This window comes from Nilaparvata lugens, unplaced genomic scaffold (assembly GCF_014356525.2).
Source record: "Nilaparvata lugens isolate BPH unplaced genomic scaffold, ASM1435652v1 scaffold5647, whole genome shotgun sequence".
NCBI classification, from domain to species: Eukaryota; Metazoa; Arthropoda; class Insecta; order Hemiptera; family Delphacidae; genus Nilaparvata; species Nilaparvata lugens.
In genome coordinates, this window is record NW_024091445.1 from 1 (window position 1) to 16,888 (window position 16,888).

The 16,888-nt window shown below is 37.2% G+C and overlaps 1 protein-coding gene across 1 annotated transcript; it reads left to right on the forward strand.

Annotated features, from left to right (window-relative positions):
* Positions 1 to 926: 926 nt before the first annotated feature.
* Positions 927 to 15,498, forward strand: LOC111061341 (arf-GAP with coiled-coil, ANK repeat and PH domain-containing protein 2; the record flags this gene model as incomplete). Its single annotated transcript, XM_039444848.1, is given in 8 exon segments — positions 927 to 1,159; positions 5,080 to 5,312; positions 6,997 to 7,091; positions 8,702 to 8,809; positions 8,811 to 8,932; positions 12,062 to 12,160; positions 15,216 to 15,250; positions 15,253 to 15,498. Coding segments are annotated over 8 exon segments (1,104 nt in total), but the record flags the coding sequence as incomplete, so codon positions are not given.
* Between the last annotated feature and the right edge of the window lie 1,390 nt (positions 15,499 to 16,888).

Consider the following 16,888-nt stretch of genomic DNA (forward strand, 5'->3'; position numbering starts at 1 on the left):
CTAAAAGACGAACTTTAAACCCTTAAAAACAACCCTTAGAGGTAAAATATTGTCAAAAGATTTCTTAGTGCGCCTCTAAAGGGCCAACTGAACATACCTACCAAATTTGAACGTTTTGGTCCGGTAGATTTTTAGTTATGCGAGTGAGTGAGTGAGTGAGTCAGTCAGTCCAGTCCATCAGTGAGTGAGTGAGTGCCATTTCGCTTTTATATATATAGATTGTAGTATTTTGTTCAATAGATTAATAATTACTGGACATACAGTAATTTCTTCTTTCATTTAGATATATGACTCGAGATTTCTGCTCCAGCAGTGTTTTTTCATTTTTCAGTGGACTCGCTTACCTTTATTTTGAGTACCTATTCCTCTGTTTTCTTCCTTCCCCCCATTTCTCCCTTACCTTTTTCCCTCATTACTTCTCTTCTCTTCTTTGCCTGCCTATTACATGGGAAACCATAGTTGGCTAGGTATCTCCTCTCTTTTTTTCTCTTCTCCAACACACCCAACCACAAAGCCCATGGTTTTTTATATTTGTAACATTTATTGTGTTTTATTTGTTTCAAATTCTTTGTAATTTTGTTTTGTCTTATGTGTGTTTTTATAATAAAAAAATAAATAAATTTGAAGTTTGGTTTTTATTGGTGATAATAATTATTATGGAAAATTAATAAAGTAGGTAGGTATTTTATAGGGCTACTTGAGTATTCAGTTATAAGAAAATTACTAGTATGACACTTCAGATAGGTTTTAAAATTTAAATTATTACTCTTAAAAATTAAATTATTACTCTTAAAAATTTATCATAGGCTATTCGTTTTTAACAGATTGTATGCCCCTTAGTGCACTATATTCCGGTAAAACCTATGATCAATCTATTGATATTTCAAATAATTAGGTATCTAATAAATTATCAAATATTTTTCCAGGTGCTAAAAGTATGCGGCCAAACGGTGGACTCAGGAAAGACGTACGTCGGAAACCAGAGCCTGTTCGCGAACGCTCTCTGGGATCTGAGCGTGTGTTTCCGACATCAGCCTGACACCATGTCGCGACTCAACAAACTCATTCAGGCCCTCCAAGAGATGAACAAATTCCACACCATGCTGCTCGACCAGGCCTCCAGAACTATACTCAAGAATCTCACTGTCTTCGTCAAAGAGTGAGTTCCTAGTTAAGTAATTGTTAGTAAGTAGACAGCACAATTTAAGTACAGACAACTATGTAATTCAAATTGGTTGAAATTGAAATGACGCTGAGAGGAAAAATAAGGTAACCTTGTTGTATTCCTCTCCCAATTTAGATAATACCATAGAGAAACAATAGCATAAGTAGATATCCCATGTATAGGGCGTTTTGTCGCAACTTTCACTGTTATCCCAAGCCGATAGTTCACGTAGTTCTTTCCTATGCAGCTGTGTGACGCTGGTAGTCTCTCAATTGTGCCGTTCATACACTATCACCCTAACAAAATAGTAAAAATTGACAATAATCGACAGTAATCGGCTTGAGATAACAGTAAAAGTTGCGACAATGAATTCCCTATACCATGGGATATCTACTTACGCTATTGTTTCTCTATGATAATACACAGTCCGAAAAAGGTAAGTCTTGTAGTTGTTCAATTCACAAAATTTTCAGTCCTCAAGTATTCTCACAAAGTAGATTTTCAATTTAGATGCTTCAAGACTAAATATAGAACATATATTTCACATTATTATAACTAAATAGGAAATATTCACATATTAAAAATATAATTTTGAAGAATCACGAAAAACTATTTTTTTGTAGAGTTAGTGGGGAGGATATTTTTATTATTCTTCCGAAGAATGGACATTGATATGTCCAAAGCTCCGCCAATTATGTAGATGCATAACAATATAATTATTATCTATAGTTATTATATTACAAATTACTTTTTTCATATCATATACAGTTCAATAATTATTTTTTCTTAGTCTATATTATGTAAATTCATCTAAGCTATTGTATATAAGTGTTAAGCCAGTATATATTGTAATCTACATAAATAAAGTACTCAATCAGTCAGTCAATCTTTTTGCTCTTCACAAAAGTAGGATTCTCTTGGTCATTCGATCCCCCGGCAGTCTCATCAAATGTCCAAAGAATTTTAATCTCCTCCTTTTGATATCGGCAGATACTTTTGAGTATTTTTCCACAACGCAGTTCTTCTGCAGCCTATAGTCTTCTTCCGTTTTCCTTGGGCCAATATTCTCCTGATTATTTTCCTCTCCCCACGACATAAATCCTCAATATCCAGTTTGGTGTTCAAAGCTAAAGTTTCACTTGCATACAGAAACATGGGTTTAATTACTGTGTTGTAATGTCGTACCCTGGATTTTATTGAGAGACACTTCTTGTTGTAGATTTTTATTTCACATTATTATAACTAAAATAAGAAAAAATTCACATATTAAAAATATAATTTTGAAGAATCGCCGAAAAAACAAACTTAATTCTTAATCTCTCAAGCTGAATTACAGAGGGAAATTGATGCAACGGTGTAGCTGACTTGAATCTTGTATCCCTGAATAGTGGATACAGTATCATTATCTATCTATATATAAAAGCGAAATGGCACTCACTCACTGACTGACTGACTGACTCACTCACTCACTCGCAGTACTAAAAATCTACCGACCAAAAACGTTCAATTTGGTAGGTATGTTCAGTTGGCCCTTTAGAGGCGCACTAAGAAATCTTTTGGCAATATTTCAACTCTAAGTGTTGTTTTTAAGGGTTTAAAGTTCGTCTTTTAGCATATATATTCTTCTTCTCCCAATCTCTTAATTATAATTGAAATTTCCATATCATATGTTATATAGAACTATAATCTAGATAGAGTACCTCTTCGAAACAATTGTTAACTGGCAACTAAATTAATAATTTTGTCAGGTTGGCATTAAGTTGAGTTGACTTTGTTAGGTTGGCACCAAGTTGAAGATTTAAATGCATTTATCGCGGAAAAATTGATTGGGCACTGCTACTTCAATCCTGGGAATATTATTTTACTAGCTGTCAGGCTCGCCATATCCGTTTAGCCAGACGTTTAGTCTGCCCCGACTGGATTGTCCTAACATATGATAAAAATGCTCAATGAAAATGCAGGCGAGCGAAGCGAGCCTGCTGATTTCATTCTTGGACGATCCAGTCGGGGTTCCAGGGGGCGGAGCCCCCTGGTTAGACGGATACGGCGAGCGAAGCGAGCCTGACGGCTAGTTTCTATTATAAGATTATCAAAAAGTTTTGAAAAAGACCAGTAAATTGTAATTTAAAGCAAGAACCTAACCTTCAACTAACAACCCCTAATCCATTATTTATTATTTGGGGATATAATAACAAATCATATAATCATGATTGGGAAAGAACAACAGGTATAGCCTAAAACTATTCCCAAATTTGATAATGAATGACATGTCAGAAGAAATATGTTATGTTTATACTGTTGAAAGTTCAAAGTTTGTCCAAAATAATATAATGAGCTAAATATTTTGAATTTAGAAGGATATAGCACCAATTATTAGTCTCACAAATCGCCAACTAGTGTGCAACGGTGTAGCTGGCTGTGTATCAGTGTGCAACGGTGTAGCTGACTGTGTATCAGCCTGAAACGAAAACGTGGTGTCGTAAAACTTGACGAACTGAAGACATTATTTATTTGAAAATTGTAAAATAATAAACATCCATAAACAGTAAATAAATGTGTGACCTCCGGAGCATTAATCATAGCATAAAAACATTATATCACAATACTTCATAAGAATAACATTGGAAAATGGGGAATTGTCCAGAAAATACTGACAAATAAAGGAGTAAAACAGGGATGCCCAATTTCACCTGCCCTCTTCAATATTTATGTTGATAATTGTTTTAATATGTTTTAATTATGTTTTAATAAATTGAATTGAAAATTGATGAGCTTATGCATGTGTGGCAGCAACGCGTTGACAAGTGTATTTCTCTTACTCGCACTTATATGAACCATTTAATGTTTGCGAACGACACAGTAATCATACAGGATGATTGATTGATTGAGTACTTTATTTATGTAGATTACAATATATACTGGCTTATACACTTATATACAATAGCTTACAATACAGCAAAATTATAGATGAATTTACATAATATAAACTAAGAAAATAACTATTGAACTGTATATGATATGAAAAAGCAATTTGTAATATAATAACTATAGATAATAATCATATTGTTATGCATCTACATAAATGGCGGAGCTTTGGACATATCAATGTCCATTCTTCGGAAAGAATATTAAAAATATCCTCCCCACTAACTCTCTACCAAAACTTTAATTTCGTTATTTAAACTAAGGATTATTTATTAATGGAAATATTGTAAAAGTTTTAATCAATATTAGGAGACAGGCAAGAAGACAAGTATTAGGAGACAGGATTCTGGAGCAGATTTCAATTTCAAATATTTAGGCTGCGACATCACATATGATTACGACCAGGATGTCCAAAAAAAGATATCAAAATTCACCTGGTATGCGGAGCAATCACTCGATCCCTTAAAGGTAGAGTCCGGAAGAACACCTTGATCAAATTTTATAGAATCATGGCGATACCCACTTTGACTTACGGAAGTGAAGCATGGGTGCTGACAAGAAAGCTTGAATCAAGAATACAGTCGGCAGAGATACGATTCCTTAGACAAGTCAAAGGATGCACAAGAGAGGATCGGATTCGGAATGAAAATATAAGAAGAGAATGTAATGTCCAACCAGTGTTGAGTTTGATAAAAACATATAGAAATAAGTGGTCAGATCATGCCCTTAGAATTCCTGAAGACCGTTCCCATTGAATGCCCTACTCCACAAGCCAATAGGCAGAAGAAGTATTGGTAGACCGAGGAAGAAGAGATGGACGCCGGAACAGGCTTGACAAGCCTAATCCATGACGACGATGATGATGATGATGATCTCCAGAAGCATAGAACGCGTCAAAGAATCTCGTCACCTTCGACAATATTCATTTAAAATTGATTTTGAAATAACTATAATTATGAATTTAATTGACAATAATTTTCAATTTTCAGAAACATAAAGGGTGTGAAAGAATCGCGTCACCACTTCGACAAGATCTCGGCCGAGTTTGACCTGGCATTGGGTCGCAATGCGCAAGCGCAGAAGACTCGCACCTCGGAAATAGAGGAAAGCCAGCATTTACTGGCCGCCACTAGGAAGTGTTTCCGCCACACGGCACTCGAACACGCCCAGTGTGTCACCCTCCTGCAGGCCCGCAAAAAGCATGAGATACTAGGCACGGTCAGTATATAGTCAGAGAAAGGATAGCATTAGAAGATATGCCATTGTTTGTAGAATGCAATCAAACTTTGGAAGTTTTGTATCAAATTATGGTGTTGTGTATCAAGTTCGGATTATCTGTATCATATTGTGTTGATACTGTATCATGTTGTGGTTGTTCTTGTTCTATAGTGAGGTCCACGTTATGATGGCAGTATTTGATTAACATTGGTGTTGCTATCCTTGTCTATCATTCCACAAGCAGATAGCGAATGTATCAAATCATAGTGTTGTGTATCAAGTTGAGATGATACTGTATCATATTGTGTTGATACTGTATCATGTTGTGGTTGTTCTTGTTCTATAGTGAGGTCCACGTTATAATGGCAGTATTTGATTAACATTGGTGTTGCTATCCTTGTCTATCATTCCACAAAGCAGATAGCGAATGTATCAAATCATAGTGTTGTGTATCAAGTTGAGATGATACTGTATCATATTGTGTTGATACTGTATCATGTTGTGGTTGTTCTTGTTCTATAGTGAGGTCCACGTTATAATGACAGTATTTGATTAGCAATGGTATTGCTATCCTTGTCTATCATTCCACAAAGCAGATGACGCTAGAAGTGAGTCATTTTCGTTGGCCAACGTTGGGTGCTGATATTATTACCTGAATCTCACTATAGGTTGATGATTGATTGATTGATTGAGTACTTTATTTATGTAGATTACAATATATACTGTCTTATACACTTATATACGATAGCTTACAATACCGAAAAATTATAGATGAATTTACATAATAAAGACTAAGAAAATAATTAATGAACTGTATATGATATGAAAAAGCATTTGTAATATAATAACTATAGATAATAATTATATTGTTATGCATCTACATAAATTGGCGGAGCTTTGGACATATCAATGTCCATTCTTCGGAAAGAATATTAAAAATATCCTCCCCACTAACTCTACCAAAATGATTGGAGACTCCATTATTTCATTGATGAATCAGACATAATATAATATAAAATTAATATAAATATTAATGTATAATTATTAATATAAATTATCACAATGAGCCTCGTAATCTTTTATCAATAACTTTATTTTGTGAATCGACCTTTCTATCTTAAATCTAGTTGCTATTCCTCTCACCAATACTGTAAAATTCACACTATATTTTTTACCGATGGAAATTACTGAGATAGGCCTATAATTACTGAGATATTACAATTTTCCAAATGCTAATGAATTAATTATTATTAATAATAAACACAAACCCAAATTGGATTCTGTAATTCACCCCGAAGACTTCTGCTACTGCAAATATAGCTCAATTCATTAACAATATATTAATTCTTTAGCATTTGAATAATTGCAATATCTCAGTAATTTCCATCTATAGACTGGCTGGCCGCTATGGCTTCGTATAAAATGAGCGCTGCTATCCAGAGATTGTCAGTTTGGTTTAAGGGTAAGCAATCCTGACCGGCAATTAGGAGGTACTGGGTTCGATTCCCGGGCTGACAAATAATTTTGAATTTAATTTCCATCTAGCTGTTTACCCTGTTGTCAATATTTGCAGTAGCAGAAGTCTTCGGGGTGAATCACAGCATTTCATTGGGATTTTCGTTTAATAATAAGAACTATATTTATTGTTTTTATATATTTTTTAATTTGATGATTATTTTTTATTTCAGCTACTGTCCATATGCACGCCTGTAACACTTACTTCCATCAAGGTTACGATCTTTGTGAAAGTCTACAGCCTTTTTTCCGCCAGTTGGATGATGAGGTAAGAAATTTAACCACTATATATAATTCCTAATGGAATATTTAATCAGTTATTCTCAAACATTTATTGATCACTAGCTGGCCCGGCGAACTTCGTACCGTCAAATAGTTAATACTTTAAGCTGCGTACACATATTCGCGCTTCCAACCAGCACCGAGCACGCTCTCCCTCGTACCGCCCTCGTACCACCATCGAACCACAGTCGGACGCCCACGCACCCATCATGAACGTTACGGAAGATGTTAGATCTTCTCGCGTTCCCCGGTCGAACCACTGTTGCTCCCCGGTCGATCATCAATCGCTCTGCTGGAGTGACGTTCGGTTGCGGAGCAGAGCGAAAGTCTTTACGCACCTTAATACATCGCATGACAAACTTTAGCTGGATGCACATCTTTAGGAGGATGTGGCAACGTTACCCTCGACTGTTTGGCCAACTGCTCGGTGACGAGCAGGCAGGTGTGCAACGGAGCATTGTCGTGATGGAGGATTCACGAATCGGCGGCCATCCCCAGACGGACTTGATGACTTGGGCGGTTAGTCGACGGAGCACATCACTGTAGTATTTTGTTATGCTCCACATCTACAGCGAAACGCAGCAATAGATTTTCATGAAATTTGACAGGTATGTTCCTTTTTGAATTTCGCGTCGACGTATATATACGGTTTTTTGAAATTTTGCATTTAAAGGATAATAAAAAAGGAAAAAGTGCTCCTTTGAACGCCAATATTACCGTAAAAATCAGACTTTAGAATTATTCATCATAAATCAGCTGTCTAGTGGACAGCTACCGTTCAAAAACATCGAACATCTTGAAAATGTATCTTTCCATAAACGTTAGTGTAGACAGTTGACTATAATACTACCCGTTCAAAAACATCGAACATCTTGAAAATGTATCTTTCCATCAACGTTGTAGACAGTTGCAGCCAGACCTGATAACAGCGCTCGCACTCACATTCCGGGACGACACGTCACGGTACGATAGGACAGAAAGCTCTATGTTTATTTAGGATTTTTTCTAGACATTTTAAATGATAAATTATTTATTAAGTTTTGAGAAAACATAACAGGTCAATGTAACTTACTAAGCGCGAGGTCTACTGTTCACAGAACTACTAGTATTTTGATGATGTACTGATTGTACTTTACTTTACTTTACTTTTCTTGTTCGTCACGTTCATCTTAAGCTGCGTACACATATTCGCGCTTCCAACCCGCACCGAGCACGCTCCTCCCTCGTACCGCCCTCGTACCACCATCGAACCACAGTCGGACCGCCCACGCACCCATATGAACGTTACGGAAGATGTTAGATCTTCTGGCGTTCCCCGGTCGAACCACTGTTGCTCCCCGGTCGATCATCAATCGCTCTGCTGGAGTCACGTTCGGTTGCGGAGCAGAGCGAAAGTCTGTACGCACCTTTATATGACACGTCAAAGTTTAATCTAATATCTACATCCCTCCTATTTCAACACAATAGATCCCACATAACATACATCAATCAAACACTATTCAACAAGGAAGTCTGCTAACCTGTACGGACACAATACAATAAGGAATTCCCTGAGTGTATGAATGAATGAAAAGATCTCAATTTCCATTGTTTCAGGTAACAGACATGCGGCAGGACTGTTTGAAACTGGAGAAATCTCTCAACAACCGTCACTCTCTGGTCACAGACGACCGATCTTCTCCCTATGGGGGGTAAGGGGGGACCCAAGGGTGCGCCCCGCCTACAGGGCTATCTGTACAAACGATCGTCAAACGCCTTCAAAACCTGGAATAGACGCTGGTTTAGTTTAAACGACACTCAGCTGGTGTATCGCAAACGGACTGGTGAGTTGCGGGATTGATTGATTGATTGATTGAGTACTTTATTTATGTAGATTACAATATATACTGGCTTATACACTTATATACAATAGCTTACAATACAGCAAAATTATAGATGAATTTACATAATATAGACTAAGAAAATAATTATTGAACTGTATATGATATGAAAAGTAATTTGTAATATAATAACTATAGATAATTATATTGTTATGCATCCACATAAATGGGGGAGCTTTGGACATATCAATGTCCATTCTTCGGAAAGTATAAAAAATATCCTCCCACTAACTCTTACCAAATTGGATAAACAATCTCTACGGGATTGGATAAACTTGTTTAATACTTTAAACTCAGTTTAGTTTAACCTGACTTTTGTTGGTATCATAGAGAAACAATGGCGTAGGTAGATATCCCATGGTATAGAGCGTTTATGTCGCAACTTTTACTGTTATCTCAAGCCGATTATTGTCGAATTTTACTGTTTTGTTGGGGTGACAGTGTATGAACGGCACAATATCCCTAAAGAGACACACTGGGGTGTTTCACACCCCAGGGATTTTATTTGTTCTGCAGTTGACAATATCAACAGATGGGAATTTATGCCCAGTCGAAATTAGGTTTGTAGTATTGTCAACTACTCTCCACCACTTCCAGTCAGTAATAGCATTCCACAAGGTCACCAGCTCATCTTGTTCTTCGTTTGGGGTGTCTAACACCCCAGAGTGTCTTTTTCGTAGGACTTTTATCAAACAATTTTATTACAAAGATTTACTTGTATTTGTATTGTCACTAAGAATGTGGTATGGGATGATGGATCAGATTGGAATAAATGCTATGATTCACTACTACTTGAGATTCAAAACAATTAAATGAAGTGAGTTTTTGAGGAAGTGTCATTGGCAATGATCAAGCCATTCGTTCAAACCGGATTAGGAGCTCCAACACTTAGGCGGAACATACCTACTTCTAAAATTAGTATAAATATTGATAAGCTGCAGTGCTTTAATTTTGATTTCTGTATGCACTTGGAACAAAAAGATTGAGAAATGATGAAGTATGGTCTAAGTACTTGTTGTTCATATTTTTCAAATAAAAATGCAAATTTAATTAGGGTGTTCAACACCCAGTGTGTCTACTGTGTTAGCATAAAGTAAGTGTGTCTCTGTAGGGATATAAGAGACTACCAGCGTCATAAAGCTTCACAGGAAAGAACTACATGGACTATCGGCTGAGATAACAGTAGAAGTTGCGACATAAACGCCCTATACCATGGGATATCTACTTATGCTATTATTTCTCTATGTTGGTATTTATTTATTCATTATTCAAAATTACACAACTTACAGAAAAGTACCACAGGCTTGCGCCCAAAACGGTTCAACATAGAGGAAAAATAGCATAAGAAGATATCCCATGGTTTGTAGAATTCATTCAAAGTTGGAAGTTTAGTATCAAATTATGGTGTTGTGTATCAGTTGAGATGATATTGAATTACATTGTGTTGATACTGTATCATGTGTGGTGATAGCCATGGTAAAGGACCGTTATGTAGCAAATATAACACATTAATAATAGAACAGTGTATAGGGTGTCTATGTTGCAAATGTGAGTGTTAACTGAAGCCGATAGTCCTAGTAGTTGTTTTTGGTGAAGCTATGTGACGCTGGTAGTCCTCATACTGTGCCCTTCTTATACTCTTACACTCCCAACAACACACTAATAATAGACAGTGTATAGGGTCTATGTTGCAAATGTGAGTGTTAACTGAAGCCGATAGTCCTAGTAGTGGTTTTTTTGAAGCTATGTGACGCTGGTAGTCTCTCATACTGTGCCCTTCCTATACTCTTACACTCCAACAACACACTAATAATAGACAGTGTATAGGGTGTCTATGTTGCAAATGTGAGTGTTAAGTGAAGCCGATAGTCCTGTTAGTTGTTTTTGGTGAAGCTATGTGACGCTGGTAGTCTCTCACACTGTGCCCTTTCTTACACTCTCACACTAATAATAGACAGTGTATAGGGTGTCTATGTTGCAAATGTGAGTGTTAACTGAAGCCGATAGTCCTAGTAGTTGTTTTTGGTGAAGCTATGTGACGCTGGTAGTCTCTCATACTGTGCCCTTCTTACACTCCCACACTCCCAACAACACACTAATAATAGACAGTGTATAGGGTGTCTATGTTGCAAATGTGAGTGTTAACTGAAGCCGATAGTCCTAGTAGTTGTTTTTGGTGAAGCTATGTGACGCTGGTAGTCTCTCATACTGTGCCCTTCTACACTCTTACACTCCCAACAACACACTAATAATAGACAGTAGTCGACAGTAATCAGAGAAGAAATCTGGACATAAATGACATGGGATACGTTCTTATGTTATATTATGATAATACATCATTATTGCGATTAATATTCTGGCAGTCATATTTCTACCTCTATTCTACTATCGATGGCAGAGTTGAAAAGGATAGAGCTATCTGCTGTGTCTAATGATAGCAACACCAATGTTGATCAGGTGCTGACTTTAACGTGGACCTCACTATAGAACAAGAACAACCACAACATGATACAGTATCACCACAATATGATACAGTATCATCTCAACTTGATACACAACACTATGATTTGATACATTCGCTATCTGCTTTGTCGAATGATAGACAAGGATAGCAACACCAATGTTGATCAAGTGCTGACTTTATAATGTAGAGCTCACTAGAACAAGAACAATCATAACATGATACAGTATCATCTCTACTTGATACACAACACTATGTTTTGATACATCGCTGTCTGCTTTGTGAATGATAGACAACGATAGCAACACCAATGTTAATCGAATACTGCCATTATAACGTGGACCTCACTATATGAGAGACTACATAGCTTTACGAAAAACGACTATTGAAATTGAGACTACTTCAATGTCATCTATTGTTAATCTTTCTGTTTGAATGAATTATTTTAATAAATCTATGACTAATAGAGATCTATGACTATATGAGAGACTACATAGATTTACGAAAAACAACTACTTGAAATTGAGACTACTTTCAATGTCATCTTATTGTTAATCTTTCTGTTGAATGAATTATTTCAATAAATCTATGACTAATTTGTGTTTTGTAGGGAAGAAAGCGTGACAGTAATGAGGAAGACCTGAGAATTTGCACCGTGAAGCCCGCCCATGACGCCGAGAGGCGATTCTGCTTTGAAGTACTATCGCCCACCAAGTGAGTCCGTTCCTACAATTTGAAATATTGTATCCAGTTTTGCATAATTTTATGCAAATGTATTTGGTCTGGCCAGAGAATTCGAACTGTAGCGCCAAATCCCAGACTGCAGTTCTGCCCATAGCAGCTTGTTTGCGCCAGCGCAGACCGTCCAGCTGTTTTGCATTGTCGAGAAAAAGCCCCAGTCCATTGTCTTGTCATTGTCATTGTCAGCCCGTTGTCTTGTTGTGCAAGACCGAATTTGTATTTTGTCAAGTAATTTCGATCGGAAATTTCTTGTAAATAATTGTTTGAGTGTCGTGTGTGTGAATTATGAGTATAACAGCGTAAATAGTGTTGAATTGAATTAATTTGAATCGGATTTGAATTTATAAATAATCCAGTTTGAGCTTTGTTCGAAACACAGTGCATAGCCTGCAAGTGAACGTGAAAAGACAGCCCGGAAGCCAGAAACTGTCTTATTCCCAGATTTCTCCACCCTGAACCTGATCAAAACACCTAATAAAGGCTTCGATGGGCAAGTAGTCAAGATTGGATTAATCTGGTGAGTTTTTGCTCTTTTTTATTGTTCATTAATGCAGAGTTTAACTGTACAAATAACCTGGCTCAAATTGAAGATTGAATTTTGCCCCTTGTTTGTATTTGATTATTTGAATAGTAAATTACAGTCCTCTGGTAGCTCTAGCCTGAGCTTTGTTCAGAACAGTATTCTCGACTTGTAAATCTACAGAGGCGAGGCGTCCGGTCATCTCTGGATTCGCCGATGACTAACAGAATTGATATGTAATGGTTATAATTAAATTGAAAATATTTAAATAAATACAAAAAAGGTGAAAAAAACAAAAAAAAACGTTTTTTTGCGAGCGCGCCTTGTTTGAATAAAGTAGACTTCTGCATCATCAGTTCCATCCGCTCAATGTGATTCTTAAAAATGAGCGATTCCAGTATGCTATTTAGCATTGGTTACCACCACTCTTCTGCATCATCGCTCCCCCTCTCCCCGTAAACGATGGTGGAGTAAACGGTCAAAGACATCGCTATTTTCTGCGATTCCAATGTTCTGCGCCAGTGTTGCAAACCGTACGATAATAATTTTGTTTGCAATTTGTTATGGATGATTTATTATTATTTCTTCTATGTGGGTTTGAAGCATCTAAATTTAAAAATCTACTTTGAAAAATATTTAAGAACTGAAAATTTAGTGAAGTGAAACTACAGATTTACTTATTACGTATTAAGGTTACCTTATTTTTTCTCTCTCTGTCATTTTTGATGATGTACTTGTATGAATCAATAAGAATAAAGAATTTATTTCAATTTTTCAATTATTTTAATTGTTGAGGGTCAGTTTCCGAGCTTGAGATTTAGTCAAGTTCTAGCCTTTTCAACTCTAGGATTTTGAATAGTAAGCTTATCTTAACTAGATGTCATCTTGCTCGATAAATATTGTCCAAAATGAAACATTATCTTTCAAGTAGGGGAGGGGGGGGGGTGCAACTTTCATTCAAATTTTCAACTGAATTGTTGCTGGAGATGACTGAGCCAAAAAGTCACGCCTCGCCCCTGCTCCACTTAACGAAATCCTCTACACAACGAATTTTTACCTGTCCCATGACATTTTAGAGATTTGGCTGCTTATTTACCTCTAACGAATTTCGGACCTCTCACAACAAAGTTTTTTTTCCTGACTTCAACATACAAATGTAGTATGTATAGGAAGTAGCGGTTATTTTCAAGGAATTGTTTGGTTTCAGCAGAAAGGTCATAGACTAAAATAATTGCAATTCAGGTCAGTCTCTCTTTTAGTCGGAATTGAATTCCAAGTACGACACTAGCGCTGCATGTGAGTCTATGCATCTTTAAACCTAGCGCCGCAGTGCAGGATGGTTTCTCACAGCTTGGCGTTGTTGTCATTTGAGATGGGTGTCTGGCTTGGAAGTGTTTAGGCCGCATTGCAGGATGACTGTTAACGGTTGCCGGAAGATCAACAGCTGGGTTTTTTTCGTTATTTTTCGTGATAGAGAAATTCTGATTGAAGATTCGTTCTCAGCGACCCCAAGTTTAGCCTAAAGGCTCAGAATGTCAACAATGTTTTTAAATAATTAAAATCATCATGCAAGTTCATTAATATGGTAGTACACCAAGTTTCTGGAAACTTTTTACTGGTGACTGGAGTTTATAGGCAACACAAAAAAAAAATAATCGTGAGAAAGAAAACTGCTGATGACGCAATAAGACCGTCACTCCATTGTTCTTTTGTCTCGGCTGCTTGGCTGAGCCTGGCTGGAGGGATCAAATAACTGACTGGATTGATCTTTCGTCTGTCCGCTAGGCGGAACTACGCCGACCATTGCTGGGTGGAAGATGTTACTGCGGCCGCTCGCATTCCCACCAACGCTGCTATTATTGCTGTCTCAGCGCCTAGTCCGAGTCAAGCATCCAGCCTGCACTGCGGAGCTAGGTTTAAGTCTTTGGGCTTCAGAGACCCTAGATCCCTAGATGGAGGAAGCTTCCTACACACAGATTCCTCATGAATGAGAGAGTTGCAACGTATCACCAACAATGGAAGAGCATGTTGAACGAATGTCAGCTGATAGGCTGTGTTCTGCTGAAAGGACCTAACTCCAAAAAGCTCCTTGTGTATCTTTTCGGATGCATCATGTTGCTTTCGAGAAGATACAAAAGAGCATCTGTTGCTTATGGAAAGATACATTGAAGCTCCTGTATATCTTTTCGGATGCAACACGTTGCTTTTGAAAAGATACAAAAGAGCATCTGTTGCTTATGGAAAGATACATTGAAGCTCCTTGTGTATCTTTTCGGATGCAACACGTTGCTTTTGAAAAGATACAAAAGAGCATCTGTTGCTCATGGAAAGTTGAATTTTCAAAAATGTTGGATGTTTTTGTTTGGGTAGTGTTGTAGTGTAGTGGCCCACCGCCGACTGTACTAAGGACCCGGACTGTACTAAGGCATCATCATAAATGTTTTTTATTAGACTAAATTATTTTTTCATGTTTTTCCATATTTAACAAGGATTTATTTAAATTTTCAGAAGCCATATGTTACAAGCCGACTCGGAAGAGATCTACCAGCATGGGTGACCGCTCTACAGCGAGGCATAGGAGCTGCCATACAGCAAACGCCTTGTACGGCTGAAGAAAGGCGGGGAAGGAGAGATGAAGGACGGGAAGAGGAGGAGGAAGAAGAAGAGGAAGAGTGTGGAGGAGGAGAAGGAGGTGTGGAGGAGGAGATCGGAAGGAGAGTGTAGGAGGAGAAGTGACGAGATGGATAATAGGAATACTACAGGATCTAACCAAGATGGAGATAGGAAGGTTGCTAAGAGGTAATTATACAGAGTGTTTCAGAAGTAGTGTGGAACATTTTAGGGTATTGTTCCTGGATGATAGGGGACTACAAATGACGTATTAAAGTGTCCTAAACTCAGCTATTATCCTTATAGCTGCCATTTTGTTTTTTTCACTTGGTAATTTTTATCTCAAGAACGAAATGTTGTATTGATCTGAAATTTGGCATGAATATTTATGCTATGAAGACTCAACTTTAAAAAATAAAATAAAATTGCGATGTACATATTCTAAAATGGCGGTTAATTTAAATTTTTTGATTGCAAATTTCACAAAAACGTTCACTTTACAGAAAATTTACAAGAGTCAAAAAAGTTGGCAAATTTTAACAAGATTTCAAGGATACCTTATTTATAAAGATTGGTCAGAGAATAACAGAGAAATTAATTCTTTTCGCCACACTGCACAGAAAGCAGCTGTTTTCCAAGTCCCTACATAGATCTGAAAGACATTGTTTGAAGACGACTCTCGTCTGACGTCAGAACAGGTTCTTTCCGGCTAAGGCCGGAAAGGTTACTTTTTCCGGCCGCTTTTTGAAAATTTTTGAAAATGTGTTTGGACAACTGTGCCATATGGTGCACTGTATTCAGGAGGGTGAGATCGGAAATTTCCACCCCACTTTGAGTACCCTACGACGTCTGGTTCTTGAGATATGAGACATCAAAGTTCCCCCCCCCCCTCATAAAACATTCTTATTCAATTTATTATTCTTATATAGCTGATGCCAAAAAGTTAGGCGGCTTCGTGGGTCACATGGTGTAACCTACTCACAGCTGATGCAATGCATCTATCTATTGCCAAGGTAAATGACAACTCTACTTGATAACATCAGCTGTTGGAAGGCAAAAGATACCCACGAAACCGCCTAACTTTTTGGCGTCAGCTATACCTGTAGTGTGGCGAAAAATATCGTACGCGACTCTCTCAGAAAGGTGTTTACGGTATTCGGATAACATATTCCCTGGCTCGGCAAGCCTCGCTCGGGAAACTATCCTCATACCGTAAACACTAACTTTCTGTGCTTGTAGCGTAATATACTAATTCGTATTTTATGCATGACCACTTTTCACTATTTAAACATCAATATTTAATTTTCAATCCAATTGTATTTAAGATGAAGCTTTGAAACTCGGTATGGCACCATTTTAGCATCCAGCTGATTTTACAATGCTTTTCAGATGATCTTGTTTGTTTATGGTCATGCATGCAGTACGAGAGGGATTATTTTTCTGTTATTCTGTGACCATCTTATAAATAAGGTACCCACGAAATCTTGATAAAATTTTCGCCATTTAGTCACCATCTTGAATTGCATTTGCTCGAAATTGTTCATGTCGCATACTATAGGGGGAAGGACCTT